The 27,771-nt window shown below is 49.1% G+C and overlaps 1 protein-coding gene across 1 annotated transcript in view; it reads left to right on the top strand.

Moving 5' to 3' along the window:
• Nucleotides 1–2,898: 2,898 nt before the first annotated feature.
• LOC144159688 (uncharacterized) overlaps nt 2,899–27,771 on the top strand; it is a 65,148-nt gene continuing 40,275 nt past the window's right edge. Inside the window, exons 1-5 of the mRNA XM_077691334.1 lie at nt 2,899–3,393; nt 7,350–7,410; nt 15,414–15,546; nt 16,237–16,280; nt 17,212–17,465. Coding sequence (XP_077547460.1) covers nt 3,140–3,393; nt 7,350–7,410; nt 15,414–15,546; nt 16,237–16,280; nt 17,212–17,465 — 746 coding nt within the window. The 5' untranslated portion in view covers nt 2,899–3,139. The remainder of the gene's footprint in view (nt 3,394–7,349; nt 7,411–15,413; nt 15,547–16,236; nt 16,281–17,211; nt 17,466–27,771) is intronic.

Below are 27,771 nucleotides of genomic sequence, written 5' to 3'. Positions count from 1 at the left end.
GAGCTTATAAGCTTTCCGAACGAGCTATTTGCGTCTAAATGTAATACATATCCATTTTACAGCAGTAAGAATGGTGCGCTAAACAAAAAAAGTTACGAAAATACACGTAAACATAGAAGTACCGATGCGCACTGCCCTTAGTACGGGGTGCACTATGCTTGTTTTAGTTGCACAGCAGTCCGACGCTTTGGAGTTTTCGTATACGACACTGGCCGATTGGCGTAAGCGACGTTGCCTTACGTGACCCTGTTTGTCAAGCATACCCCATGTTTCCCGAAGCGATTACTTTCTACCGTAACAAAAACAAGCCAGGTGTAAATACGGTCCAAAACAAATCAACAGCGGAGTGCTGAGTATGCTAGCGCCCTCTGGGAGGTTTGACGGCATGCAAGGCTGCAGAGCCCAATGGCGCAGTGGAAGGTCGTTTGTATGCGCGCCGTTATGACTTCATTGAAGACGTCACCAAAACACACTATTTGGCGGGAGAATCAAAATTTTAACCTAAATTGATTAATTTCTCAGTGAATACGGCATCATTTGCTGCCGCGCACGAGCTGGGGACACCAAAATACACGAAAACTTTCGAATAAAACAAACTTGTATTTTGTCTTCTTAAGCAACTTTTTGCGTGTATTGCAACGTCCCCGTCTCGCTTGCGTATTCCACCGTCCGTGCGCCGACTCTCAAGCATGCGAACGTTAAAGGGAAGACGAATGCTGGCTGCTGGTGGAGAAATAGAAGTGTTGTCGCTGATTTCCTGCCTAGTGAAACACCTTGGATGTTGTTATAGTTTTTATGGCATGGATTTCATTACCACTAAAATACCTTTTCACGTGGACAGCTTTCGGTTAACGTAGGAACTAGTGGATGGCAAATTGTTCCCGAAAATGTATGATGAAACGACTGCACATGCAATCTGGATTTCACCGGCGCGCGATATCGCTAAGCGCCGTGTTCGTATGCTGCGTCAAAAGTTATCTGCTCCCGGAACTGATGTACACAAACGGAGCACGGACGTTAATTGGAGCGGTCACAGTGAGAGAAATACGCCTTCAACATTCCCAATTTCGCAGGGACCCTGAACGGCACGTATGTGAGCAAGACCTTCTTCGTCACGAACACTTGCGAATCCATCCAAACGGACCTGAATGAGACGTTCCGCTTCGAGGTGCACTTGTTCCTCAAAGACGACGTGAGTGCGGTGCAAGAAACGTAGAACACCGAGTGTCCGCGGTCAAAAAGGTTTCAAATGACTGCGACGAAGACGCGCTGACACTGCCCCTATTTCACAGTCGATCCTTATCAGACTCAACATAGGCGCCAGCAAATACGTTCCGGTTACCATTAGTTTCATATTGTGAAAGTTCTATTTGTTGAAGAATTTATAAAATACCTGTGGCACCACTACTCCTTTCGAGCAGCAATGCAGTTCAGTTTCTTTTTCGACAAAACAGCATGTATTTGCAATGGTGGCGGCTACTTCCGATTAAAAAAATGCCAAAATAATACGTCGCCAACTCTTATATCTTACTACGCACGAATGTGAGCTCACAGTGCATACGCAGGGCTACTCACATTCGTCAGGGCATATTGAATATTTATTTGAACAATTCCGTTGTTCACCGGTGACAGAAATTCAGACGACGACTCCCCTATGAGATCAGGTCAAAAGAGATGATGAGCGCATGCAGCCAGGTCAGCGAGGAACAGTTCCAAGCATGCCAGATGCGTTAGCTCAATCAGTATCTAGTCTTGTTAAAAAACGTATCCGACCTATTCAGTGACTCCGTGTGTCTTTGGCCATTCGACCAGTTCGTAATTGATAAATTTGCTCTCCGACAAAATGATTGGTTCACAGAAATAGACCGCGCTGCCAGATCCCCAGATCCCAGGGAAGGCCAGAAATAGCCAATAAAAGTTTAGGCTCTTTCCTGGGTGAGAAGTGGGCTAGATCACAGAATGGGAATTTCTGGCGTTTTGTGGTTGTAAGTGTTGTGACACCTGTGAAATAAGGCTTGCTGTTGGTCTGCATTTGTGGCTTTGTCTGTTGTGCTGAGCGGGGTAATGTTTCCGTTTCCGTGCCAGTCAGAAACTAGAGATTATTTTTGTTGAGGATCAGGATGACCTGCAAGGGTCGGGAATGCGCCCCTCGCTCTTCCCCACGGCAACGTGGAGCGGAACGGCCGCCGCCCGCCCTCGCGAGCGCCAGCCAATTACCCCACATCGCCCTGTCAGCGTGGAGTACGTCATCCGCTGTTCAGCGAGAAGGCGCTCATGATACACCGGGACGTATTTACGCTTAATTCTTTCTTCGGAACCACTGTAGACACCCCAAAAACGAAAGCCTTCCCGCAACAAGGAATGTGTATACCAGCAGCGTAAGCAAGATTTATAAGGAAGGCGCGCTCTACAACAGTCATGGATGCATATTTTATCCTCAGCTCCGGCGCTGTAGCCGGAGGATATGTCGAACGAAGTTCCGGGGAAGAGACCTCATGATGTGCGCTCAGTTTGCTTTGGTTAAGCCAGATATGCATAACATTTTTTTAATAAAATTACAGCGTTCGGGTTATGGCAGCGTCTTCAAGACGAACAAGTGTGCCCGGCATTGCACTATATACACTTCAAAGTTTCTTATTTTCTGCGTAACGTAGCGCCAAATATCATCATCGGCAGAGTTACGCTGGCCTTCAAGAGCGTGTGAGCAAATAGTGACCAAGAAAGCTTCCCCTGCATGAAATTGGCACCTACAACACACACGATGCAAGAAGCTTCGCCATCCACGCGCTAACCCCGCTGTGACCTGTCTGTGCCCCAGGTACGAGTGCGCCTCGCCGATACGTTCTACGAACTTCGCTTGGAGCTCTGGCTGTGCAAGATAGAAAGCGAGTACGTTTCCCCACCACCATTGTTGTTTACGAAAGGTGCGCTCTCACGGGTAAAGCAGGTGCGCTGTCGCGTCAGCGCTAAACGAACGCAGCGTTGCCGCCGGCGGCCGTAAGCGCCAACCAGGTCAGAAAAGTGCTCGAATGTGCGCTTTTTTATGGCAGAGTCTGCAGCTAGCGATGCGGAAGCATTGGTACCAGACGAAGTGTGAACAACTCTGCCAACTTTCTCTTCTAAGCTGTCTGTCCGAGGCATGCTCTGTAGCTTGGCACGCAGAGTGAGGGACCGGTACAAGTTGGACGCTTTGCGGCGCCACAGGGAAAAACAGGCGGATGCGAAGGCGCCGCCGGTGTTCACCGCCGTGACAGCCCGCGTGTTGACCCTGACCTTCGACCCCGCGCGAGGCCTGCACCACTACTACCCGCTCGTGTTCGAAGTGAGCAACGTGTGCGTGCTCACCATGGCCATCCACGCTTCGCTGGTCACCATCTGCATTCCCAACGGACAGTGAGTTGTCGCCTCATTCGCTCTTTGCCGTGAACTAGGCTGCCGAGGTAGCATTCTACGTGCAAGTTTACTCTCGGGCGCACACAATTGCATTTTGTGTGTAACCATTCTTTGCCGACAGCCCAACGCGAATGTTAGAATTCCTTGTATCTGCATAAAAAAGACACGCGTCATTATAGCGCAAAGTAGATCATTATACAAAAGAATCCATTGAAACAAAACAAAAAAGTATCCCACTTTGGCTATTCATAGCCAAATGTGGCAACCATCGTCTTACTAAAAACAGCAAACAAAAGAAGTAAACATAAAACTGAAAGTGAAATAACGAAACCGCAAAGGCACAGCCACACGATGGGGAGGAGGTCCAGCCTGCCGAATGCGCCTCTCCGCCGGTAACGGCGTTAGTTTCTCTTTCCGCCACAACGTTAGCCGTGGCGCGGATTATCGGTGAGATCAGGAAAGAGAACTTTTATAACAATAAAGGCAGTGCGTTGCTCTTTTAGGCTAGGGCTGGCTGCTCGACAACTAGACCGTGCATGAACAAATATTTGACCCAGGATGTGACATGTGGGTTGTGGCAGGGACAAAGCAACAATCAACCACGTAGTTACAGAATTCCAGAATATCCAGTCAGCTAGATTGCGGGGGGGGGGGGGGGGGGGGGTGCAAGTTCTACTTCCTGAGGCACTGGGTTTCTCAGTTGATGGCAGAATTATCGGGTCAACAATGGGTATTAATAAACAGCGAGTGGAGTACTGGTGGTAAAAGAAAGCAGGAAAGAAACCCGCCACGGTGGCTAAGGCGTTGCGCTGCTGAGCAGGAGGACGCGGGTTCGATTTCCGGCCGCGGCGGCCGCTTTTCTGGCGGAGGCGAAAAAGGAAAGGGAAAGGATGACTTTAATTACAGGAGGAGGCCAATAGGCCCTGGTGTGGGACACGGGGAAAAGGGGAGGGGAAGATTGTTCATATAAAGTCTGCACTGCACTGTGAGCGTTCACTTAGCACGATATGCACAGGTGAAGTTGTGACGAGGACACTCTAATACGACCATGATTGGGGTATCCAGAAGGAGCCGTTCAGGAGCCACAAAGGGTGTGTTCGGGGGTGAACGATCCGCCATCATACTACTTTATAGAGACCTGTTTTGAGACCGAATTCTGTAATTTTCTGTAAAATTTGGGGGTTGTTTCTGACGTGTTGGACATGTTCTTCAGAAGTCGTCGGGCGTACGTGCGTCGTAAGGAACTGGTCGCGGTCAGTCTAGTAAGCTGAACAAGCCCAGATGAGGTGGAAAAGGTTCGGTGTATTGTTGCTGCCACAGTAGGGGCACCGAGGACTAGCAAGGTGCCTATGCGTTGTCCATTTGGAGATGACGTCCGGAGTGTAGGCCGAGTCAGCGTAGACTTTATTAGCGAAAATTTCTCCTGTTCTTGGCAGGGACTGCAGAGGAGCAAGAAAACCAGGTGGTGAGGCGTCGGCAAGCCGTTGCCGGCTGAGGTTCTTAATTCGACGGTATTTTTGCTGCCAGTCCATTTCGCATGGCAAAAACGCCCGTGTGTACGAGATTACGGCGTACGTAAAGATCCCCAGGTTAAAGATCCTAGGGAAGAACTAGAAAAAAGCAGCTAATGCTTCCAAGCGGACTCACCAGCTCTTCATGTGTAGTTCCACTGTTCTTGAGACCCTGTTGCATATTTTAATGCCCATTTTCCGCCAAAAATCAATCGCGCAATGCTTGAAAGACAATTTAAATAAAATTTTCATAAGAATGCAGCATCAACTTGAGTGTTTCGATTCAATGTGAGCCAAATTCAAACTTATCACCCCAATATTGGTCAAATTCACGGAATAATTTTTAATTACTTGTGGCCATAAACTTACCCTATCTCAGATGTAAAATATATCATAGTTTTGACGGCGCTCAATTTTTAGGTACCGTAACAAACTTCCGCTTGTTTCTCAAATTCGCGTCAGTGAGATCGAACTCATTTCGAAAAAAAATAACGCTTCATTCATTTGGGCACAATTTCTAGAATTTATGTAGTTTACAAAAACTATTGTGTTTCTTGGGTTACCAGAACACAAAAATTTGGTTTTCTGCCAGCCACTTGATTCAGCCACCCGGCCAAAATGGGGAAAAAAAGTATTTATACCCTTATTCATTCGAAGAACCAAAACTACTGGTAGCGCTCATATGTGTCTACGTTATTCAGCACAAAGGAAACCTCGGGCATATTTGAGGGAAGAAATAGGTGCATAACTGAGAGTACCAGGCTTCTTTGAAATAAGAATTCACGTTGCATTTTTTTGCAATCTGAACGTTTTTAAAACAAGCGTGTAAAAATGGAGCCGAAGAGAGGCACTATAAAAGCAAACACCGAACGAAAGTAGGTCGGCTCGTGCTGTTTCACGAAGAACAAAAACAAAACAAAAAGAAAATGGTGCGTGCTGTCAATACCAAGAACGAGGGGTAACTATATTCCGGCGAATAACGAAATTGTTCTCAATATGCAACGTTCATCGTGCTATTTTTAACACCACGTGATTTTCAATGCGAGGCGTCATGAATGGAGCCTTCCTGCAAAGACTGCTCTAAGGATGTCTGTGGGATGAATGGCTGAGCCACGACAGGATTTATAGATAATAAAGCCGGTCGTGTAGTGAACAAAAGCGTTAGCTTTGGCGTTAAGATCCCTGATTCCAGGCATAGCTTTCTATTCCCGGGGTCCTCTCTATCGGCGTTTCTTTTAACTAGGGCTAATAACGTCGAAGTTCACTCAGCGCCAACCCAACTAGCGCAAATGTCTGCCTTAAATTGATAAAAGAAGTTCGCGATGGAATTCAGAATGATAAAACAAAAAAATGAAGACGAGGATGAACAGGCATAAACCGCTGTGGCGCCGATCAATGCAGCAGCAACAACAATGACAAATGAACTGGCGCACGCTAGCATGCGCAATTCACCGGTAAGGAAGTTTTTATAGGAAGCTTTTAAAGGCCCAAGGAAAAAAATATTCCATTTTGGTAGTAGTCAAGTTAGTCCAAACTTAGAAAAATCTGCTATCACTATAGGCCGATTTTTTGTTTGCTCTAATGTAGGCCTATAAGCACATAGATACGAAGGGGGGTGTTATCTTCGCGCATATACGGGCGCTATAAATACTTTGGCGCTCTTGTTTCCTTTGACAAACCTTGAAATGCAAGGAATTGATTGAGCTGTTCGTCCTGCCTGTTTTCGGCGCGTCTTTGACAAGCCTTGACAATTTGTTAACAAGGTTGCTTTCCATAGCATCCGACATAAAATTGCATGCTTTTGTCATTCATCAATGTGCGACGCAGCGTGTAACGGAAATCCTCTTCAGAAGAATGTTTATCTCAGCCTGATTCTTGACGCTTGTCTATCCAGGAAGCGACTGATTTGATTGATTGTAGGGTTGAACGCGTCGACGCAACGCAGGTGATGAGGCGTGCTGTAGTGGAGAGCTCCGGTTTAATTTTGACCACCTGGGGATCTTTAACGTGCGCCGAAATCTCGTACACACGGGCGTTTTTGCTTTTCGCCTCCATCAGAAAAGCGGTTGCCGCGGCCGGGAATCGAACCCGCGTCATTGTGCACAGCAGCACAACGCCTTAGCCACTGAGCCACCGCTGCGGGTAGGAAGCGACTAGTCTTGCTTGCAATTGCCAAGGGGATGTCAGCAGACATTCATAGACCGCAGTTAGCTTTAGTTGAAGCTAACCGCAGCGAACAGCCATTATTGCGTCAATTCCTGCATTATCACTGACAAGTGATACCCTTACTAGTGTTTGACTATTATTCACCGTGGTAATACGTTCTCGGATGAGGCACTCTCAAGGGAACGTTTTTTTTTTTTTTGCTTTCGTGGGGGGATGCTGTCTATGGAAGTGGACATGTATGAGAAGCAAGCTCGGTAACTTTTTTTTTCTTCTGCTCAGGAGCATGAGGAACGCCACGATGGGTCACTTCATGGGTCAGCTCTGCATCTGCGACGGCCAGGTAGGAAAGTCCATATGCGCCGTGGAAGGGATGGGGGGAGGTGGCGCTACCTTCAGTGTTCTCCCTCGCCGATGCTCCCCCCCTACTCACCAAAGTTCCATTACCAGTGAGCTACCAATTGAGGTATCTTTTGAGTTGCTTCTACCTCTTCACGTGATATTTTATTGTAGCTAAAAGCTTACTCGCTTCATGGTTGGCGTAGACGGGCATGGCTTACTTTAATATTTTCCATTTATTATACCAAATCCTTACCATTGGAGGGCAAGCACCTTACAAGCACCAGCTGCAGTCGCGTCATCCCTAACTGTTGACTGTGAACGCCGTGTACACACAAAATACATTTCAGTATACACACAGGAATAAATTATATTTTTTTAAAGAGAAGGACAGAGCCGACTAACAATCATTGTCTTATGTTAGGGGTAGCCTATTCTCAGGGAATGAATATGTTGCTGTATGTTCCCCTCGCTCAAAATTGCCTTGCGTGCTTTCTGGAGCCTGAAAAAAGGCTGCTGTCTTCAGTGAGCCGTTTTCTATCAGCGGCTTGTCAAATGCACGTGACTGACCTGAGTCTCGGTATTTCTACTCTTTCCAGCAGGTAATCTTGACGAATCATGTGTAAAAGCTCTTCTAATAATTTACCTCTCCTAAGGATGAAGACATCGTCACTTGCATGCAGAGGTCATAAATATATACAGTTCATTCAGTACTAAAACTGAGGCCCCGACGCATTCACCCAAATTAAGAATGCGATTAAAATTACGAGGTTTAACGTGCCGAGTTCTACACCCGGGCATGAAGCGCGCCGTATTGGGGGGTCCGGATGAATTTTGGCATCGTTAATGTATACCAAAATCTCGGCATACTACATACAGTAGCGGACCAATTTTTCGGCCGTGGAGAGAACGAACAGTAATCCGAGTAAAAGAGCAGTCCGAACAATCCACGAGCCGCAAAAAACAGACTTTATTTCATTTAAATAGGACTGAAGAAGCCGCTAATATGGTTCCTTGCCTTAAATGCTTCCTTCGTGTAAGAGCGTCTGCTTGTGGGAACGTCTGCTCGTGTGGGAACGTCGTGCTCCGCCACCGCGACGCTCCTATTTCGCTTTCGGCTCAACTTTTTCGCGTACCCGAGCTGCGGCATACGTGTCGGGTTGATCTTTGTGGGCTTCCCGTCGATAAAATGAACAGAGCATACCTCCAGAGAACAGAAAGGTACGATAAGGACTGAGCATGAGGGTGAATAAACAGCGCTTCCCAAAGCAGCGTACGACCGTACTTATTCTGGCAAATTTCCTAGGTTCCAAGTCTTTCCGATTCAGCGCGACCACTTATTCACGGCGGCACTCAAGGTACGCAGAAAATTTGTGCAGCGAATAGACTCCGCACATGCAGACACTTATGTCGTGGTGCACTTCAGACGTTTCTTGCATTAGCACTTTGCGCTTACGCTGGTTATTGGTGCAGCCAACGACGGCGTAATTACGCCCGGACGAGTAGCTTCCGTACGTCGCCAGGTAAAAGCAATGACGGCAACCTGCCCAGAGTTAAAGGGGTCCTGAAATGCCTTCCGCCGATGCATGAATGTACACGTAACCAAAAAAAGCAATGTATTAGCAATCTCCTCCTGCAAGAATTTTGTTAAAGCGATGAGTATTAGCTGAGAAATCGTAAATCAAAAACCGCGCATTATCGTCGCGCCGTATTTCCTCCTCCTTTCAACCGTTTCTTCGCTGTTGGCCTCCCCTCCCATGATGCTCCGCTCCTCAGCGGTGACGTACTTCCGCTATTGCGCTCCCACAGACTGCCGTCTGCTACGGGCCAGCTCTTTCGGCTTTTTCATCTTTGTTGACACCATGGACACTCCTCTAAAGGCTGGAAAAGCGAACGAAAGACCTGGACGCATGTGTGCGGCCTGGCCTTGCCCTTTCGCGGTGTACGTAGCTGCAGTTGGTATCGGCGGCGGACTCGCAGCCGCGCGGGGAGAATCGTGCACCGCGCTCTGTTTATCCAAAAAGCGCGGTCTCAGATGTGGCCCCGCTGGTGCCGGGTCTTATTTTGCGGCGGCTGTAATTCCTACTACCGGCGGCATGTGAAAAAAGACATTTTAAACCGACACAGAACCCGTGCACAAAACGCGCCGGATCGGATCGCTTTATCAGCGGCGATGAACGGGAAGGCGCAGAGCAAACCAACGCCGCACTCGATCAGCGAGAACCCGCGTTCTGACAAGCTGCACCCATGTGTTGCATTCAACAGTGACGGGAAAGCGTTTGTTTGCACTTGTTTGGATAGTCATGAAATGTCCAAGCACTCCAGCACTCCGCTAGCAGATCAGCCGGCGAGACATTTAGGAAAACATTTGACAGATGGCGCCGTATACGCCTCGAGCGCGGCCTGTGGGGGCGCCACTGAAATCCCCCTAGCGGCCCGCTTCGAAAGCAGGCGCGGGAGTCCCCGGCCCGTTCCGCCCTGTCGCCGTTGCTTTTTGGCTCGTTCAAGACAGCGATTTACCGTTTGTACGCGTTCGAAATACCGAATAACGTGGAGCAGGCGCTCTGTTTGCAAGCGTGGTGTGTTCACGAGAGTATAAACGTTTATGACGCGATCTTAGTGAGATCTATATGAGCGCCGGGCGTGTGTCACAGGCCGGCGTCCCGAAGCCAGCATTTGCATGCAGCTGATTGCAATTCCGCAGCCCTGAAATTTAGTGGCAGTGTCTCCGTATGCGGCCGTATACACACTATGATGTAAATCGACTTGGTGCACTTACAAAATCCAGCGGAGCACTCATACCTGACAGCACGTAAGTTACGCCAGCCACTATCACATATCAGATATTGATCAGTACCATGAACAAGCCAATGCGGCATAAATTTCACAAACATTGTACCAAAGAAGTACGATGGATAATGCAAAATTACACCCCGGAGTCAGCACACGACGACAAATTTAATGATGGGTCGTCTTGTCCCGATGTGAGCGCTCGCAAATATTCATCTGTTACATTTATTCTCCACGAGAAGCGCGACGATGGGCTTATAGAGTAATCCGCGTCCGTGACCAAACTCTTCTTCGAAACATCGTCATATGACACAGGGAGACTGCAGAATCTAGCATAAACCGAAATCAGAGACCCTTATCAGATACGACACTCTTCCAACGAGCCCGTGTGTACGAGATTTCGGCGCACGTTAAGGATCTCCAGGTGGTCAAAATTAATCCGGAGCCCTCCACTACGGCGTGCCTCATCGTCTCCGTTGCGTCAGCGCGTTAAACCCTGAAATCAATCAAGTCTTCCAACGACACCTCGTATCGCTTGTGAACTGCCTACGCTGTATTCTTCAAAAAATGCGTTCGCCGAGTGATCAGCCGTTCGTTGAAGGCAAAAAACGAACGAAAAGTGAACACGCAGCTTGTGTGTGTGTGATTACTAAAACGTTCAGTCGTTGATTTCGCTCCGCATTTGTAAACAAGGATAGTTGAGCGTCCTCCTCCTCACCCCCCCCCCCCCCCCCCCCCCCATGTCTAGCGAAATATCAGTGCATTTCGCATCTAGTTGGTCTGGTGAATACTACCTTGCTCAAACAAACGTCTTTAGCGTTTCAGAAGCTGCACTCGGTTTTTTTTTTCATTCCCGTACGACTATTATATTTATTCCTGACTTGCCGACCATTCATTTTCCCGTGGTTTCATAAACATATACCTTGGTTCTTACTATAAGGCATGAGTGGGCACATATGTGACAATGCACAGCCTTTGAGTGTACTTAACATTTTCGCGTGGCTTATATTCCCATAAAAGGCACTAGTTTTTGACAGCTGTTGGGTTATCACATCCCCGAAACATATTTTTCTACGACGTACATATTCGAAGCAAAGCCTCATTTGTTGTCTGCGCTGCAAAACGAACCAACCTCTTACAGTGCCAATATCAGGAGTAAACGAGGCGACAATAAATAGAATTCACTTGTGCTGACGTGTTCGAAGGTGACAGCGGTGATATGCTGCTGCCGTCGCCGACGCGCGCAAGAACGACCAAGACGCGCGCAGAACCGCCTCCCCGGGTAGCTCTTGTTGGCGTTAGAGCGCTCTACCAAGACGCAGCTGTTTTTTTTTAAGTGCCCTAAACATGCAGTTAGCTTACAGACGTCACCATAACAAGTTGTTTAGTCCGCGGAAAGGCAAAGAGAAGCGAAAGAGAACCAAAACACTGCATGAGCACCTATAAGCCACGCAGCGCTAATCCCGCTAACGCCGCGGAGAAGCGGCGGCAGGCGGCGCAGCGATCGCGAATCTCGAGGCGTATACATTAGTGTGTCGCTACGCAAAACTGATGAGACGCTCTACTAAAACTCCCCTCGCGGTGTTTACATAGCGTAAAAATTTAGCGTTTAGCGTATGCAAAGGCCACAAACGCTGTACCAAAACTTTATTAGCAGCAAAACGGCGTGCGTATGTGAGGTCGCTTGCGTTTACAAAGCTGCACGCCGAGCGCGTACGTTTCAAACCTAGTGACATCGTTTAAATACACTGGCAAGCACAGTTTAACGTAGTCAGATATCAACCGTATGCTCAGGCGACAAGCAAGAGCTTATTTTATGTGGGACGGAGATTGCGCATAAAGGCCCGTTCGCACTTGTGACGAAAGCGAGCGAAAGCGACAGAAATTCCGTCGCTTTGTCGCGCGACGATCGTTTTTGTCGAATGGTCAGGACAAATTTTCGTCGCGTGACAGAATTCCCGTGGCTTTCGCTCGCTTTCGTCGCAAGCGGGAATGGAGAGTTCGGCCGCTGCCGTCTGCTACGCAACTCGGAGGTAACCGCGCGATCTGCTCGGGCCGGACGAACGTGCATACTCCCGCATGGCAGCGCCCCAAGTGGCAGCCGGCCGCGTACGTCGCTCCTGGCGCCCGCCTGGAGCCCGCCCTCGGCACACTAGCCAGTATATTTCAGGCACTATAATGGAGGAAAGATTTTTTGCTTCCGATGAACCAAGTTCTTTGCCCCTGTATTTTTAAATGCGTGAAGTGGTTAGCACGTCGTCCTCACGCATCTCTGTATCGTCGTAGCATCGCTGACTGTCCGAACGAAGCTTGCAGCTAAGCCAATGCAGCGACCGAAGCTGTGTGTGTGTGTGCATCGCCTCCTGTGTGTTGTGGACGCCTTTGTTTCGCGATGAAATGCGACGTTGTGCTTCTGCGGGTGGATAGTTCTTCCCATGGTCTGGATAATCTTTCTCGAGCGACGTACGACTCAACCTCGCATGGGGTATGTGCAGTGTGCGTGGCTAAAAGCCATCGGCTTGTGCGCCAGAGTTAAGTGACTTGCTGTTCGTCCCCGCAAACCGCGCGCGAGGTGAGTACCGAATTTACGACGGGCAGGAGGCAACCCATCCTCTGTCAATCGTGATTCGGACTTTCAACGCATGTTGTGACGTTGTGTTCGTTAGAAACGCATCTCTGGATTGTTTTGAAGTTGAATAAAATGTATGCGTCAAACCCGGGCATTCGGCTCAGGGCGTTCTCTGCGATTGCGCGAAAGAAGTGCCACGGGGCTTGAACGCTTTCTTTATGGAACGTACTCAGGTAAGACAATATCCATGTCGTGTTATGGCCGTGTTGCATTCAATACAAACGGTTAAGCGTTTGTTTTACACTTGTTTCGTTTGTCGTAAAATGCCCAAGCACTCCGGCACTCCGCTGGCAGATCAGCCGGCGAGCCGACGCTGAGCAGACGACTCATCTCTTTGCCGGAAGTGCGTGAAAAAGCCGCCCAATAGCAGGATGTCTAGCTCATGACGAACATCTGGGAATCGATGATGTAGACATGTGAAGATGGCGGCGTCCAAAAACACGAAGGAAAGGGTGAGAAAAAAAACGACAAACTTTGTAACAAAAGTGTGAGCTTTCCGCTGCGCGTAAAAGAGTAATACTTGGCACAGAGGACGTTGACGACCCAATCTAACGGTTGCGCTAGTTCATTTAGTGTGCTCAAAATGCCTTTCAGGGCCCCTTTAATAAACTGAATATCAGTTGGGGATGAAAAGTCGGGCGTCCTGCTGGCACGGCGAAACGTAGCCTTACAGGCGACCCCCGTCAGTACAAAGCGCGTGTGGGGTGGCCCGCCGCATTAGTGGGTTGGGAACGAAATTTATGAACAAACCTGACAGCTCTCGGACGCTTTAAACGTTCTCCTTAACTTGTCGCTGCTGACGTACCGAATAAATGACACTTACCGATTTTCGATGCCGCCTGGACGTCTGATATACACGCACGGCACGGAGCAACAGCATGGGGCTGCGGCGTCGTTCGCTCGCCCCGCAGTCCCCAAGGAATGCCCGCCAGGTGGCGCCTCGATCATTAGAAAATGGCCGACCTGGCAAAACTCTGGTCTATACAATACTCCTACGGGATAACTGGCGGTTTCTAGAAGTCCGGAATGTCCAGCAAGTCCGAATTTTCGGAGTCTAAAAAAACGGTCGGTTACTGCGTATACATTATGATTATGGGCACATTTCATCATCATACTCATCATCATCATCATCATACCATCATCATGGGCGGTGAGTGAAATGATATATACATAAATACATACATACATACATACATACATACATACATACACACATACATACATACATACATACATACATACATACACACGCACGTACGTAAAAACTAAGTTCACGTAACCCGTTCTTGGATTGAGGAGGAGGTTTACCTTGTCCTTCCGTCCATGTATCTGTCTGTATGCCTCACGTGCATGCGTGCGTGCGTGCGTGCACGGATGACGGCTAGGACAGGGTAACAAAACATTCCGACTAACGTACCCACTTCTCTGTATAAGGACACTTACGAGATCATAATACATTGCAACACTATGGTAGAGTATCTACTTTTTGTTTTTCAATTCTTCGTGTGCCCTCCCTTCTCCAGCCTCCACCCATTTTCACGTGCTTGTTTTTTTCTTTTTTCTTCCGTGGTGCATTTGTTTACCAAGCTTTGAAATGTTTTTTTTTTTGTTTTTTTCTGGGGGTAACATGGCTTCTTGAAATAAAATTTTCAGGATACTAATCTTTTTCCGATAACACAGCTTTTTAACTGCGTTTTCAGCTCATTTCAAACAAAAAAAATGAAATGCGCTAATTCAGCTATCCTGTGGTATCGTCCAAGCCCGCCCCTTTCTAAAATCTAAAGTGAGCTGCTCGGGCAGGAGTGTGCGATATAATCCTATCATACCTCAATTCATGTCTTCTGATTAGTATTCCTAGCATCGCAACTAACATTCAAGATGACATATGTTGTCATTTAAACCAGCCTGTTATTTTGGGCTTTGAATTATCTGTCTCTCATATCAGGTAAGCTTACGGTACCGGCAGACTCAAAGGTAGGAATTATGGGCCCTGTTTGACACCTGCTGTTTATCACTTGTTCGGAACCGGAAGTATTGTTTCTAAACAAGGAAGAGCGATTGCGTTTTTAGAGCTATGTTTTAGCAAAACTGCCAATAAAGAGCAAGCATATTGCGTTCTCGACGCCCACATCGTTTCGTACTCACCGCCTTATATATCTATCATCTCCCGCTCTCTTTGCTCTTCAGTGTAAACTTCTGATGGAGGCGAACAGTGAAAACGCCCGTGCGTTAGAGATTTCGACGCACGTTAAAGATCCCCAGGTGGTCAAAATTAATCCGGAGCCCTCCACTACGGCGCGTCTCATAACCTGTGTAGTTTCGGCGGATTAAACCCCATAATCATCATCTTCAGTGCACACAACTTTTCAAACTAATTGCAGTTTCGGGAACGGAGGGGCCTGAGACTGATTCAACATACCTGCGTACATATCTTTTCTGTAATGTTTGCCACACTCTAAATGCTCACAGCAAAGTTGAACTTCTTTTCCACTTAGAAGCGATTTTGTGCTTTGAGACTCCGAGTTGGCGCCAAGCCGGAGCACTCACTGTCCACGCCCTGTTCATGTCCGTGGCGCGCTCATTCACAGAGCTCGTGCTGCTACTCGGCGGCAATAGACAAGGCCGTGCAGCAGGAGCTGAACGCGCTGATGACGCAAACCGCCAGCCATCTGCGGCAGATGCTCGAGGAGCACAAGAAGCCCCGCGGCGGGAAGCAGAAGGGTGAGCCTGCAGGCGGCGTTTTTCGCCCCAGAAGCCTAACCTGCGAAATTCCACAAACTGTAGGTACTAAAATGGTGGTTACTTTATATCAATACTGGTGCGTGAGCGGCGCCATTCTTTTTCTAAATATAAACCCAGGCACGAAGCCCGGCCTTAGCATCGCAAGAAAGGTTGGTACACGTCATTACGTCAACCATTTCTAGGCACTCCGATGTTGCGATTGCTTATCGAATACTTTACAAAAGAGCACAAAAAATAAACACACGAAGACAAAGAATAGACAGGACGCGCGCTCACTCTGAGACCTCACCGCTCGTGTTGTGTATTCTTCGTCTTCGTGTTTTCTTTTTGCGCTCTTTTACAAAGAATTATAACCAACTCAACCAACTGCGAGTTTTATTAAGCTCATCGAACAATTTCCGAGTTTCCGTACAACCACAACCATCCCATTGTGTAGCGTGATTTCACACGTAAACTGGGGGTCTCCTGAACAGCTTTACTGGATTACGATTTTTTAGCATATTTGGTCCCCACCGCCGGCAAGGGCAAACGGTCTGCCGCAGTTAGAAAGGCCTGTGCTGGTTACATTTTCAGAGCTCGTAGATAACCGCGACCGGTTTCTACGGTGCAACTGTCATGGCCGTGGCGCCATCATGATTCTAATTCTAGGTCTGCTTCTCACCCTTTCAGAAAGCCGAAGCGTGGAAATCGGTAGCGACGCCGGCTCAGAAAGGGTAAGTGACTGCTAGTTTTAACTTATTCTGCTCAGTTTAAAGGAATGACACTATAATGTGGGCAACACGTGAAGTTATGCGAATGTATCCCAGCCAACAAAACAGTACTTATGTTGGAGACGAGATGCAAAAATAGCCGTCTATTCACTACTTGATATCAAGATAGGGACCACCGTGTGATCTACACGCAAATTGCCGTAGCGCTACACCATACGGCATTCCTCCAGGTGATCCTCTAGTGCTTTGAGCGCCAGTATAATTTTTTCATTGCAGTTACACTTCCATTTTATGCACATGCATGGAGCGGAGTATGAAACCCCCTCTACACAACAGCTATTTGGGGCAGGAAGCCCTAGTGTCCTGTAACCCTTTTTGCTACCTCTGTGAAGATTCATTTCTACTCCATTCGCTAACCTTTTTTGCAGCAGCAACAGTTTAGCCTCTCGAAAGAGTCATTCATTTAGTACTCTTTTCCGTTTCGAGCCTGTCGCAGTTTGGTCCCTAGAAAGAGACATTCATATAGTAGTCTTCCTTTCCTACCAGTTGCAGTTTATCTCCTAGAAAGAATCCCTCACATAGTACTGTTTTCCGTTTTCAACCAGTCGCAGTTTAGTCCAAAAAAGAGTCACTCATATATTAGTCTCTTTCCTTCCCAACCAGTCGCAATTTAGCCCCCAGAAAGGGTAATTTAAATAGCACTATTCTCCCTTCTCAACCATTCGCAGTTTAGTCCCTCGAAAGAGTTATTCATATAGCACTCTTTTTCCTTCCCAACCAGTCGCAGTTTAGTCCCCAGAAAGAGTAATTTATATAGTACTCTTTTACCGTCCCCAACCAAACGCGGTTTAGTCCCTAGAAAGAGTCATTCATGCAGTACTCTTTCTTCTTCCTGATCAGTCGCAATTTAGTCTCCAGAGAGAGGCCTTTGCAGGCTCGTGCGCGTGTGAGCCGGTACACGACGTTCGACCGTCCGGACGGGGTGCGCTTCCCGGACGAAGACGCCAAGAAGCTGAGCGTCATCGTGGTGGTGCTCTGGGAGCAGTACCTGGAGGCCGTGGTGGGCTGTCATGAGCTGCGCTTCGTGCTCTACGAGCCCCTGCAGAGGGCGCGCGTGACCAGGCTCGCCGAGGCATACGTCATCCTCGAGAAGGACGCCGGCGCGGTGTACTACGACCCCGTCATCAAGTGAGCCTTCCTTTCTGCAGCGGCACGCAGCGCGGCAGCATGTGTTGCGAATCGTGGCTCCTTTGTGCAAACCGCTCTGCGCTCACGTCACTGATAAAAACTTCAGAGACGACCATAAGTGTGACCAGCGAATCTAAGCGTCATTAGAAGTGACAGATTTATTGGTGTATTTATTACAGCGGAGCTGTTACAGGCTACCTCCCTCGTATTATTTTTTGCGTGCGTAGACCGAGAAATTCCGCTACCTTCCTGCTCACTTCGGCACATTCTCTCTCACCGGCCGACTGTTCTTCCTGTTTTCATATAAGATGCCGTAAATTGCACCTGAAAGTAATGGGTTTTCAGCAACCCATTTAGGTTTAAGTGGGAAGGCGACTTTAAGAAGATCGGTGTAAGCGTGGTATTTATAAGGTGGCTTTCCCACATTATGTGTCGAACAGCTGTCATCATTATCATCATCAACGCGGGAGAAGGAGAACACCGACGACCGTCGAGAAGCGGACGCCAACCGTAAGCGCGATTCCTGTTGGGACCTCGAATTCCACGAGGCGGAAAACGCAAGACGTCGGCGGGGCTCAAGTCACTGAGCGCTTCCCCGGAGACACGGCGCTGTTTGAGCGGGAGCTTGTGGCCAACCAATAACCCACAAACAGCTTCGCTGGTCTGCACGATTGCACAGTAGAATGGCACTGAATTTATTTATTTATTTATTTATTTATTTATTTATTTATTTATTTATTTATTTATTCTGCATCTGAAAGATATCCTTTAATTGCGGAGATAAATTTCTCCGACAATTATAGCTCTACGCAACCGGCACCAATTATAGAGGGACAGACAACGGATTTTCGCCGAGTACATTTCCGTTATTCCAAACCAAACGGCCTCATTTAAAACACCTCAACCCTAAATGGTCTGCGGATGGCGCCCTAGAACTACTGAAGTCGGGATTTTTAGATCAACCAGTCATACGTGTCCCGCCAAAAGGAATGCTGGCAACTATGACAGTGAGCGGTGCGGCAACACACTTTCAACTGCACGGGAGAAAAAAGAAGTATTTGGGAACTCGTCCCAGGACAAAACAGCAGTACTGTGCAACCTTTCCTACTCCTTCACGCCGTTCTTGAATCCCGCTTTGAAATCAATGGAGTTGTTTGGACACGTAACGTAGTGTCACGTGTCGCCACCTTTCAGACCTTAGAAATTTTAGTGCAAAAATAAAACTATTTCCGCGCGTTTATTTAGAAATTCTTTGCGGTTACCCCAGTATTGAAAGTGATGGCTCCCGTATCAGCTAAACGACGTGCACACCACGAAAATCTACTGCCTGTCCTTTAAGAGCCGTTTAACATGTTGCATGACAACGCATGGTTGGTAGAAAATAACGCCGTCGGGGGAATAAACTACGAGGCCTTTATTAGTGAACCAGGACATCCTGTCTTGATGCTATTTCGTGTTCTTTCTCTGCAAGGCTTGAACAGTCATTTTTACCAGACACCCACGACTAGAGACCGGAACTTTAGGCACGAAAAATAAAAGTTCTAGGCGCCTATAATAGGCACTGAAAAGCGCCATTTAGGCAAATATAGGCACCAAATACTGGCTTTTAGGCACATATACGCTGCATTCGTATTTACTTCAGCAGCTCATTTTACGAAAAAAATTTAATTTCCAGTAAAAACAACCAGCAAGTATTCTGCTGTGGGAAACTTGTTTTTTTTTTCTTCGTAAAAATAAGTCACACAAGAGTTGCTATTTTAACAGATTTACGTGAAATTCAGGATGATTCCAGAAAAAAGGATTTCTTAAACGCCGTGGTAAACCAGACCCATCTTAATGTGAAGTTTCAAGTTGTCTCCTTTCAGTCGATAATTGTGTGTGAAAAAACAACGCTCAACATCCACTGAAGGTAGGAGAGCGTGCTCGTGTTTCGGGACGCTCCATGTGCTGACTGCATTGTAATATCATAATGTTTGCTGCTCAAAAACTTGGGCAGTTTTTTTGCACAGGGAATCCAGAAATTCTGTCAGACAGAATGGCAGAGTGTCAGACAGGACTGGCTCTATCGGCAACCGGTCCTTCGGGTATGGTGGCAGATCTGTCCTGGACCTTCGAAATGAGCTTAGCGTTCTGAGGCAGAGTGGCGCCCAAGCTCTTATCTGCGAAAATACTTTCTGCAAAGCGTGTGAAATAAGCACACGCAATGCTAAGTCACATTTAAGTGAAGCTTGGTGTAAATATTTGGCGCTGCGACGCTTTTGCCGACCGCGAAGCTGTTAATAACCAGCGAGTGTTTTTGCAGTAGTAGCCGAGTTTTTTAAGGGGTAACAAGGGGCTCTGAAGGAGGAGGAACAATCGGCAACTGCTGCTTGAAGACACAACTGCACCTCGAAGAAAGATCTAAACTGCAGGTACTTTTCACTGACAGAGCAGAACAACCTCCTCAGCTCTTAAAGGGGCACTGACACAAAAATTGTGCATCTTGTTTTTTTTTTTTTGTTGTTGCGATAAGTCGCTAGTGACCTTTTTATCACCTGTAGAAACCTCATTTGCTTCAGCGTGCACGGTTGTTTAATCAGAGGGATTTTCAATGCGGCCAGTCGCAGTTTCGGTTTCAGCGGGTGCCGCGAAATGATGGATTTTTTGTGGACAAAGCTGACCACGTGACCGTCGGAGCGATATCACAGAGCAGAGCTGCCGTAGCACTGTCGAATCCGCGTCGCCGGCAGTTTCTGCGAATGCCCCCACGTACTGATCTCCTGAACCGCTTAATTAAAAAGCGACCGTGGACGTGACGCAGGCGCTGCGAGTGCAAATGCTGCCGCGGCTAGAGAACGACGCGAGACGCTAGAGACAGTGGGTGGCAAGACGCGCGCTGGGAGCAGCCGGCCGGTCTACCTACAGGTCCGCCTACTGATGTGTTCGGCTTAGCACTGCGGCGGATATTCGATTACCGCTCTCGTAAGCGGTGCAGATGACAATTTTTAATGCAACCCGCCATCGCATCATTAACTCCTTTCTTATAAGCTGCCACTTGGGTACAATTTCGTGCAGCGGTAACAAGCTATCACTCGAGCTACCTGCGCCGGCCTGGGCCACTTCGCGGCCGTGGCCGCCGCCTGCACAGCGACCGTGCGGCTCGCTCAGTGGGCTTTTCGTGTCTCCGGCGCGTTTTCGCGTCCAATGTACATAACAAGTAATAGAAACAGAGTGCCTGGAATCGCTATAGAACTTTGGTCGCGGCCAGCTGCCCGATGAGCTGACGAAATCACGGCGCCTCCGCCACCGCCGCCAACGATCGGGTCGTTCGTTCTCGAGAGCAGAAGCTCCGCCCTCCGGCCCTCCGATTGGAGCGGCGAGCCGGGCGAGCCGCGAAAAACGCCGGCAGTGCGGAAGCGGCAAACACAAACTCGTGACGTGTTTGGATGTTGTTTATTTACAAAATATCCGTGGGATGTCGATTGCGCGTGGTCCTCTGCTAGCTGGTCGGTTGCGTTTCGCACACTTTAAAATTGACTTTAAATATGTTCTAGGCTGTATTCGCCGCTGATATTTTGCAGATGATGTAACGCTCGAGGAAAAGCACGCAACGCTATTGGAGAACCCGCAGCGCTCGCCGTAGTTGTCACGACAGGAGAGGCTCTTCGAGCGCTGATCAGACAGCAGTACAACGGAAAATAGAACGTGCCGCGACCTCCTGACGCATTCGGCTCAAGAAAATGAATCGGCCATCTCAAGTGACGAAGACAGCATGGAAAATACGTGACGAAAGAGCAGGCTGAGGAATGCGCCAATGAGGTTACAGTGCCTGACCCAACCATGGAAGTCACTAGTGCACATCCCCACAACGCTGTGCTCACGGCTGCCTCACAGGCGGACTGGTCTGCAACCGATTTTAACGTGTGCGACAGTGACGCTGTTGACAACGGAGGAGCCTACCAGGTTCATTAACGGCGTAAACGTAAGTAAATAAATCCTAATTCCGAACCTCCAATGTAAACGTATGTCCTCTTCATGCATTCCCGCGCCCACGAGAGTCTCAGCACTTTACCAACTAAGGACCTCCAATTCGCCCTCATCTCCGCAGCACCCGCAGAGAAAGTTACAAAACCCATGACGTGCAGAGTTCATCCTGCGTCGGGCACAATCACGGTACTGGTCCATGACAAAAAACAAGCCGATGCCCTACTCAAACTGACGAACCTCGAAATTCGGGGTAAGCAGATTGCTGTGCAAGTCTACCAGGCTCCTGGACGAGCTTCGTGCCGTGGGGGGATCTAGAACATCGACTGCAAAGAAAGCAAGGCTGAAGTCAAGGCGGCGTTGTCGTGCAACCGCCAGAGAATACTTGACGCACGCCCAATGGGCAGCCATGGAGCATGCCTGTTGACGTTTGAGGGGCGACGCCCACCTAGATCTGTGAGTTATTACGGCCGCATTTCTCTAGTCACGCTCTACGAACCCAAATCGGTCATATGCAGTCGCTGTCACGGGTTCGGCCACATAAAAGGCGTGTGCCCTCACGAGGCAGTATGTGACACATGCGGCAAGAACCACGGAAACGATACCGCTGCCGTCACTAAATGCAAGGAAGCAAATACAGTGACCTGCCGCAACTGTAAGAAGCAGGGACTAATGGCTACCGACCCAAAATGTCCGACTAAAATTAAAGCTGATGCTGAACTAGCCGCAAAACGCAGACCACGGTCACAGACCCGAGGGAACAGATACGGTCCCCTTCAATCACCGAGCGGTGGCAGAACACCCGGACAATGCGATGCGGAGATAGCAATCATGCCTCGCAAGAGTGTACCACTACAGCAATGCCATCGTCAGCAAATGACGAAATACACGGACAGCAGCAATGTTCGAGCTACTCGCAACCGGCACGTCTCCTACGCCGCGGCGACCACAACACCCAGCCAGCTCGAAGAGACTGCAAAGACGTCAAGTAGTGCCACAAAGGAACAACCCCTACTGAAGGGCATCCTGCAAGAGGAAGCCACTATTCAAGCCGAGTTGGAAAAGCTCCCGCAAGAAGCAGAGGACCTACGACGACGACTTAAAGAAACGGAAGCGCGGCATACCGCCCTTCTCAAGCGACTCCGCGCTGCACGGCGGGAACAGCCGTACACCGGGCGACCGCCGGCAACAGCGGATTCCGCTACGGCAACCATGCAACCAACAGGCCTGGCACAGCTGCTTCATCAACTGTTTCTACCGTTTCTTCAAACACAAGAAAAGCGCTGCCAAGCACAAGAGCAACATTTCCGGCGTCAACATGAACTCCTTCAGCGGCTTGTCGCATCCCGCGCTTAGCTACGCAGCCTTGGGCGTGCCGCCCGGCATTCACCCCCACCTGGTGTTCGCGAGATAATCAGGAACTGGGTACGTGACCTTCGATCAATCTACGGACTTGACAGATACTGTTAACTGGACATGGCTCCGCCACTTATAGTGCAATGGAACTGTCGCAGACTCCTCCGTGAAGTCTCCGCTTCTAGGCTTCACCTTCAATCCTTCCCACACCCTCCATCTATCATACTCCTTCAGGAAACCCACGGTGTATACAACATTGCAGGGTACGATTCATTCATACAGCCCTGTTTGCCGACTCGCCGCGATCCCAATCCTCGTACCTATGCTGTGACATATGTCCTCCGCACATTACCAACTCACCAGGTAGATATTTCCGAATACAACTCGACCACGTCGGAATCAGTCCTTACTCTCACTCAATTTCCTGGATGCTCTGCACCACTAGTTCTCATGAGTTCGTATTGGCTTCCTGAGGGGAGACACGCTTTGGGGTGAGTAGGTAAGCTGCTCCGCTCCTACCGCGATCATGTTGTTGTTTGGGATGGGGATTTTAACGCCCCAGATCCCGATTGGCTCTACACCTACACCTCACCAGCAGGTCAACTCTTAAGGCGGGTAACTCAGCAACTGAGACTCTATGCTTAATGACCTAACCAGTCCGACACGACAATGAGTTGCCAAAGAGATACGGTTCCCGATCTCACTTGTGCAATAGGCTTACCTTCAGCTACAAGGGAGGTCCAAGATAATTCTCTTGGCAGTGATCATCATATTATTCACACAACTGTACCCTTGAATGGTGCTTCAGTTCCGTCACCGCAAAGTGCTCACCTCACTAATTGGAGTGGTTTCCGGGACTCAATCGATACGGCTGCGATATCTGATTCAAGTACCTTGAATTCGGCAATTCTTGGCGCCTCTCGACCCCATACCAAGCTTATTGCTCTATCCGACACACATCCGGCAGTTGATGCACATATCTTACGTCTTTGGGATCAGCGTCATGCACTTATGCACCGATGGAAGCGGAATAATAAGCGCAACCGCTCCCTCAAAGCACGAATCGATGCCCTCACAGTCGAGGCTCTAGAATATGCGCGAACTCTTGAAACATCCAACTGGCTGCCTTTCTGTGACTCTCTGAGTGGAACACTGCATACAACTCAAATTTGGCAGCTTATTCTGGACAGGCACGACGATCCACGCACATCACATCGTTGCGGCTGCAGACAGGTCTTACCTTGGCTGATTTGGCTGGCAAACTTCAAGCTTATTTCTTTCCTTTTCCTTCTTTGCCTCCTCCCCCACCTCCTGTCACTTGTGCCACTCAAGAACCTATTGACGCAGAATTTACGTCTGCTGAACTGCGCGCAGCACTCACCGATTGCAAACGACACAACACCAGTACCGGACATGATTACATACTCCCACTTCGGCAACTTCCGGACCCCGCTCCAGAAATTCTTCTACATTTCATCAATGAAGCATGGCTAACCGGCTCTATCCCCCTGAGTGGAAGACTGCTAACATCCGCCCCATCCCCGAACCAGGAAAATCACTTGCTTTGAACAGTCTACACCAAATTTCACTTACGTCCTGTGTTGGAAAACTGATGGAACGTATGGCCCTGCATCGTCTCACTTGGCTTCTCGAACATAGCCAATTCTTTGACTGGACTATGTCTAGGTTCCGCGCTCACAGGTCGATACAGGATACAATGCTGCTAATACAACAAGAGGTGTACGCATATCCGAGTGCAGCCCAACTTAAAGCAATCGTAAGTTTAGACTTCCAAAAGGCGCTTGATGCAATTTATCACTCTGCCATTCTTGAGTAAATCCGGCTACTTACGCCAAGCTCCCGACTGTACAACTACATGCACAATTTTCTGACCGCGCAACTTCACTCTCTGGTATTGTAGGACTATCGCCAAACCCCCTGGACTCCTACCAGGGGCGTTCCTCAGGGATCTGTTCTTTCCCCTACTCTTTTCAATTTAGCACTTCGCCCCCTGCCTCGTCTGCTTCATTCCATTCTTAATCTCTCCTTTGGACTGTACGCTGACGATATAACCCTGTGGTGTCCTTCAGGCAGCCCAGCTGAACTGTCCGACACACTTCAGGCTGGCATTGATGCTGTCCACTCTTTCGGATCAAGCGTAGGACTCACACTATCTCCGCAGAAATCTGAGTACCTCGTGGTCACTGACGAGCGTTTGCGGGCTAAAGCTAGCGACCAACGTTCTCAAATAGAACTCACGATTGATGCCACCCCTCTTCCACGTAACGCCTGGCTGCGCGTCTTCGGCTTTGACCTGCAGGATGATGGGAAGGCCTCACAGTGGCTCAATCAATGTAAGGTTCAAATTACCCAACTCATTCACATAATCGGCCCGCTGACCCGACGTCGCCAAGGCCTACGAGGACACGATATTACGCGACTTGTGAACTCTCTAATATACACTCGCATTCTTTACGCCCTGCCATACGTAAAATTAACGTCATCGCAGCGATCCCAGCTTGAGCGGCTCATCAGACCTGCCACCCGCCTGGCTCTAGGGGTACCTAGATACGCCCCCCTTGCTAAATTGGAGGCTGCTAGGCTGTTCGCGTCTCTGTCAGATCAGGTTGATCTTCATTCGGCGGCCCAACACACTCGTCTCCAGCTTACTTGGCATGGCCGTCTTCTTCTATCCTCACTTCATTATGAGGTTTCGTCTCTACCCGACATTGCACCGACTTACCCCCCTTGGTATCTTCTCCCTCGCGTAACAGTTCCTGCCATTCCAATCAACGTATCCGCAACCTCACATCCAGGACCTCGTCGAGCTCGAATACGCACTCTTCGCTACCGCTACGGTGATCTAGCAACAGTTGCGTACACATATGCCTCCTTCTCCACCAAAGACGCACGCGGGGTCGCAGTGGTTGTTCGTCCTGCCCACCCGCCCTTGCAGAAAAGATACTCGGGCGTTCCTTCCGTCCAGTCTCTCGAGGCTCAAGCAATCACTGACGGCATCCTATCCTTAGACACTCCCGGTAACCACGTGACTCTCAGCGACGGTCAGGATGCTCACCGCTTGTTCCAGGAGCAGTTGCTTCCCATCAATATGATGCGTACACTCCACACTCACCTGGTCAAACACACTGGTACTAGCTACGTGCTAGACTGTGTTCCCGGTCACGGAGGCGTCCCGGGCAACGAGCTGGCGCATCAGCTCTCCCGTGCTCCGTCCCAACCGGAAGACTCGGAGACGCCCTGGCCAACCCCTTCCCACCCATCCACGCAGGAGCGACAAGCCCGTCTTCATCGACGCCAGACTGTGCAACAGTTAGTCAGCAATAGGAAGGCTGTACCGTCTCCCTCTCACCTGTTATCTCGGGCAGATGCTTGTCTTATCCGGCAAGCGCAAACGGACACCCTTCCAAGCCCACACATACTACATCGATTAGAAGGCCATCGCAGCCCTGCACGGTGCTCTAGGTGTTCTGGCTTTCCCAATACGCCGCATGTTCTTTGGGAATGTTCTGCTTCGCAACCATCACTCTCAACTCATCTTAAATCCCTTTCACCTCCTCCCCCTTCCCTCCAAGACTGGCTCGCGCCACCGCAAGGACCGGGCCGAGCTGCCTGGTGGCGAGCTCTAGAGGCTCACATTCGTCAGGTCCTCCCGTCTGTATAGATAATTTTTTTTTTTAAATGCAGAGCATTTCAGTAACTCATCATGTCACCCGCGTTGACGTCCGTAGTCGTCCGTAGTCGTAGTCCACACCCCTCCCCCTGCACTATATAAAAAAATACTATCCGGCGCCTGGTTTCGATCCCTCGACCCTGCGGGCGGAACGCAATGTGCATGGTGCTCTACCCACTGCGCCACAAAGCCGACACAGAATGGGACGCTACAAACGCGCCTTATATCGTTGACTCATTCAAATTACTGCTGACGAGCGCTCTCTCGTCGGCAGTTGCCACAAGTGCAACAACATTAACGTAACGCAAACTACTTAACGTCGTGCGCCCCCGGAAATGCTCGGCATTTGATCGTGCCCCTCGCGAGGGGGATGTTTCGCTGCGTCGCCATGCGAACAGTTTGCCACGCTTTAGTTTCAGTTCTTTCTTTGCTGGGGTGCCGACGAGCGGCGCCACCTCCTCGCACTTCGCCGCGGGAGGATCCGCGGCGGGGGTGAGAGATGGCGCTGGCGTCTCCGTGGCCGCGTCTGCGGCCTCCGCGGGCACCGGGGCCGGCGCGGGGTTTCTTTCTTTTCCATATTGCCGTGAACCATATACGGGTTTGTTTATTTATTTTCCTTTCAGAACCCCGGACTTTCGGGGTCTTTTTTTGTGAGTGTGTGTTAATAAGTTTATCAACAACAGAATTGCACTGGTTTTCCCCTTGGAGGCGTCTTTGATCTTGAGTGGTAGGTTGTGTTCCGTTGAATTTATTCTTTGTTCGTTTTTTTTTTTCATTGCGTTAGCAATAGATAGGGCACATCGGTAAAAGTTTTCGCCGTTGGTCCGCGCCCACAGCGCGTCGGAAGGGCATAGAACAAAACAGCTCGGGCGGACAGGGGGACGTCGGTGAGTTTGGCCGCGGTGTCACTGCGTACGGGCCTCTGGTGGCTCGGCCGATGTGGCGAGGTCGAGGTGGCGGGAGCTCGAGCGCGGTTTGCGTTTCTCGGCGTGCGTGGCACGGCTCGCGAATTTTTATCGCCAATGGCGTGCGACAAACACCCAGTTGCGGGCTTCTGAAGCGAGAAGAGTCCTTGCAGAACATCGACAAAAAACCAAAAAAGGAATATACCAGTACAACCCAAAAAGGTATTTTTACGCTCTAAAGAGCCCATATATACCCATATACTCCAAATAGGCGCTAATAGACCCTTGTAGTCAAAGTAGGCAGATATAGGCACAATGAACCTTAAAATGTTCCCCTTCCCTTAGTTCATGTCTATATGTTTAATAGGCTTCAAACGGACTCAAGAAAAAA

The sequence above is a fragment of the Haemaphysalis longicornis genome, unplaced genomic scaffold (genome assembly GCF_048455015.1).
Source record: "Haemaphysalis longicornis isolate Haplotype H1 unplaced genomic scaffold, Haemaphysalis longicornis Haplotype H1 scaffold_10, whole genome shotgun sequence".
Lineage (NCBI taxonomy): Eukaryota > Metazoa > Arthropoda > Arachnida > Ixodida > Ixodidae > Haemaphysalis > Haemaphysalis longicornis.
Note: the sequence above shows the minus strand (reverse complement) of the source record. Positions and strands in the feature narration are given on the sequence as shown.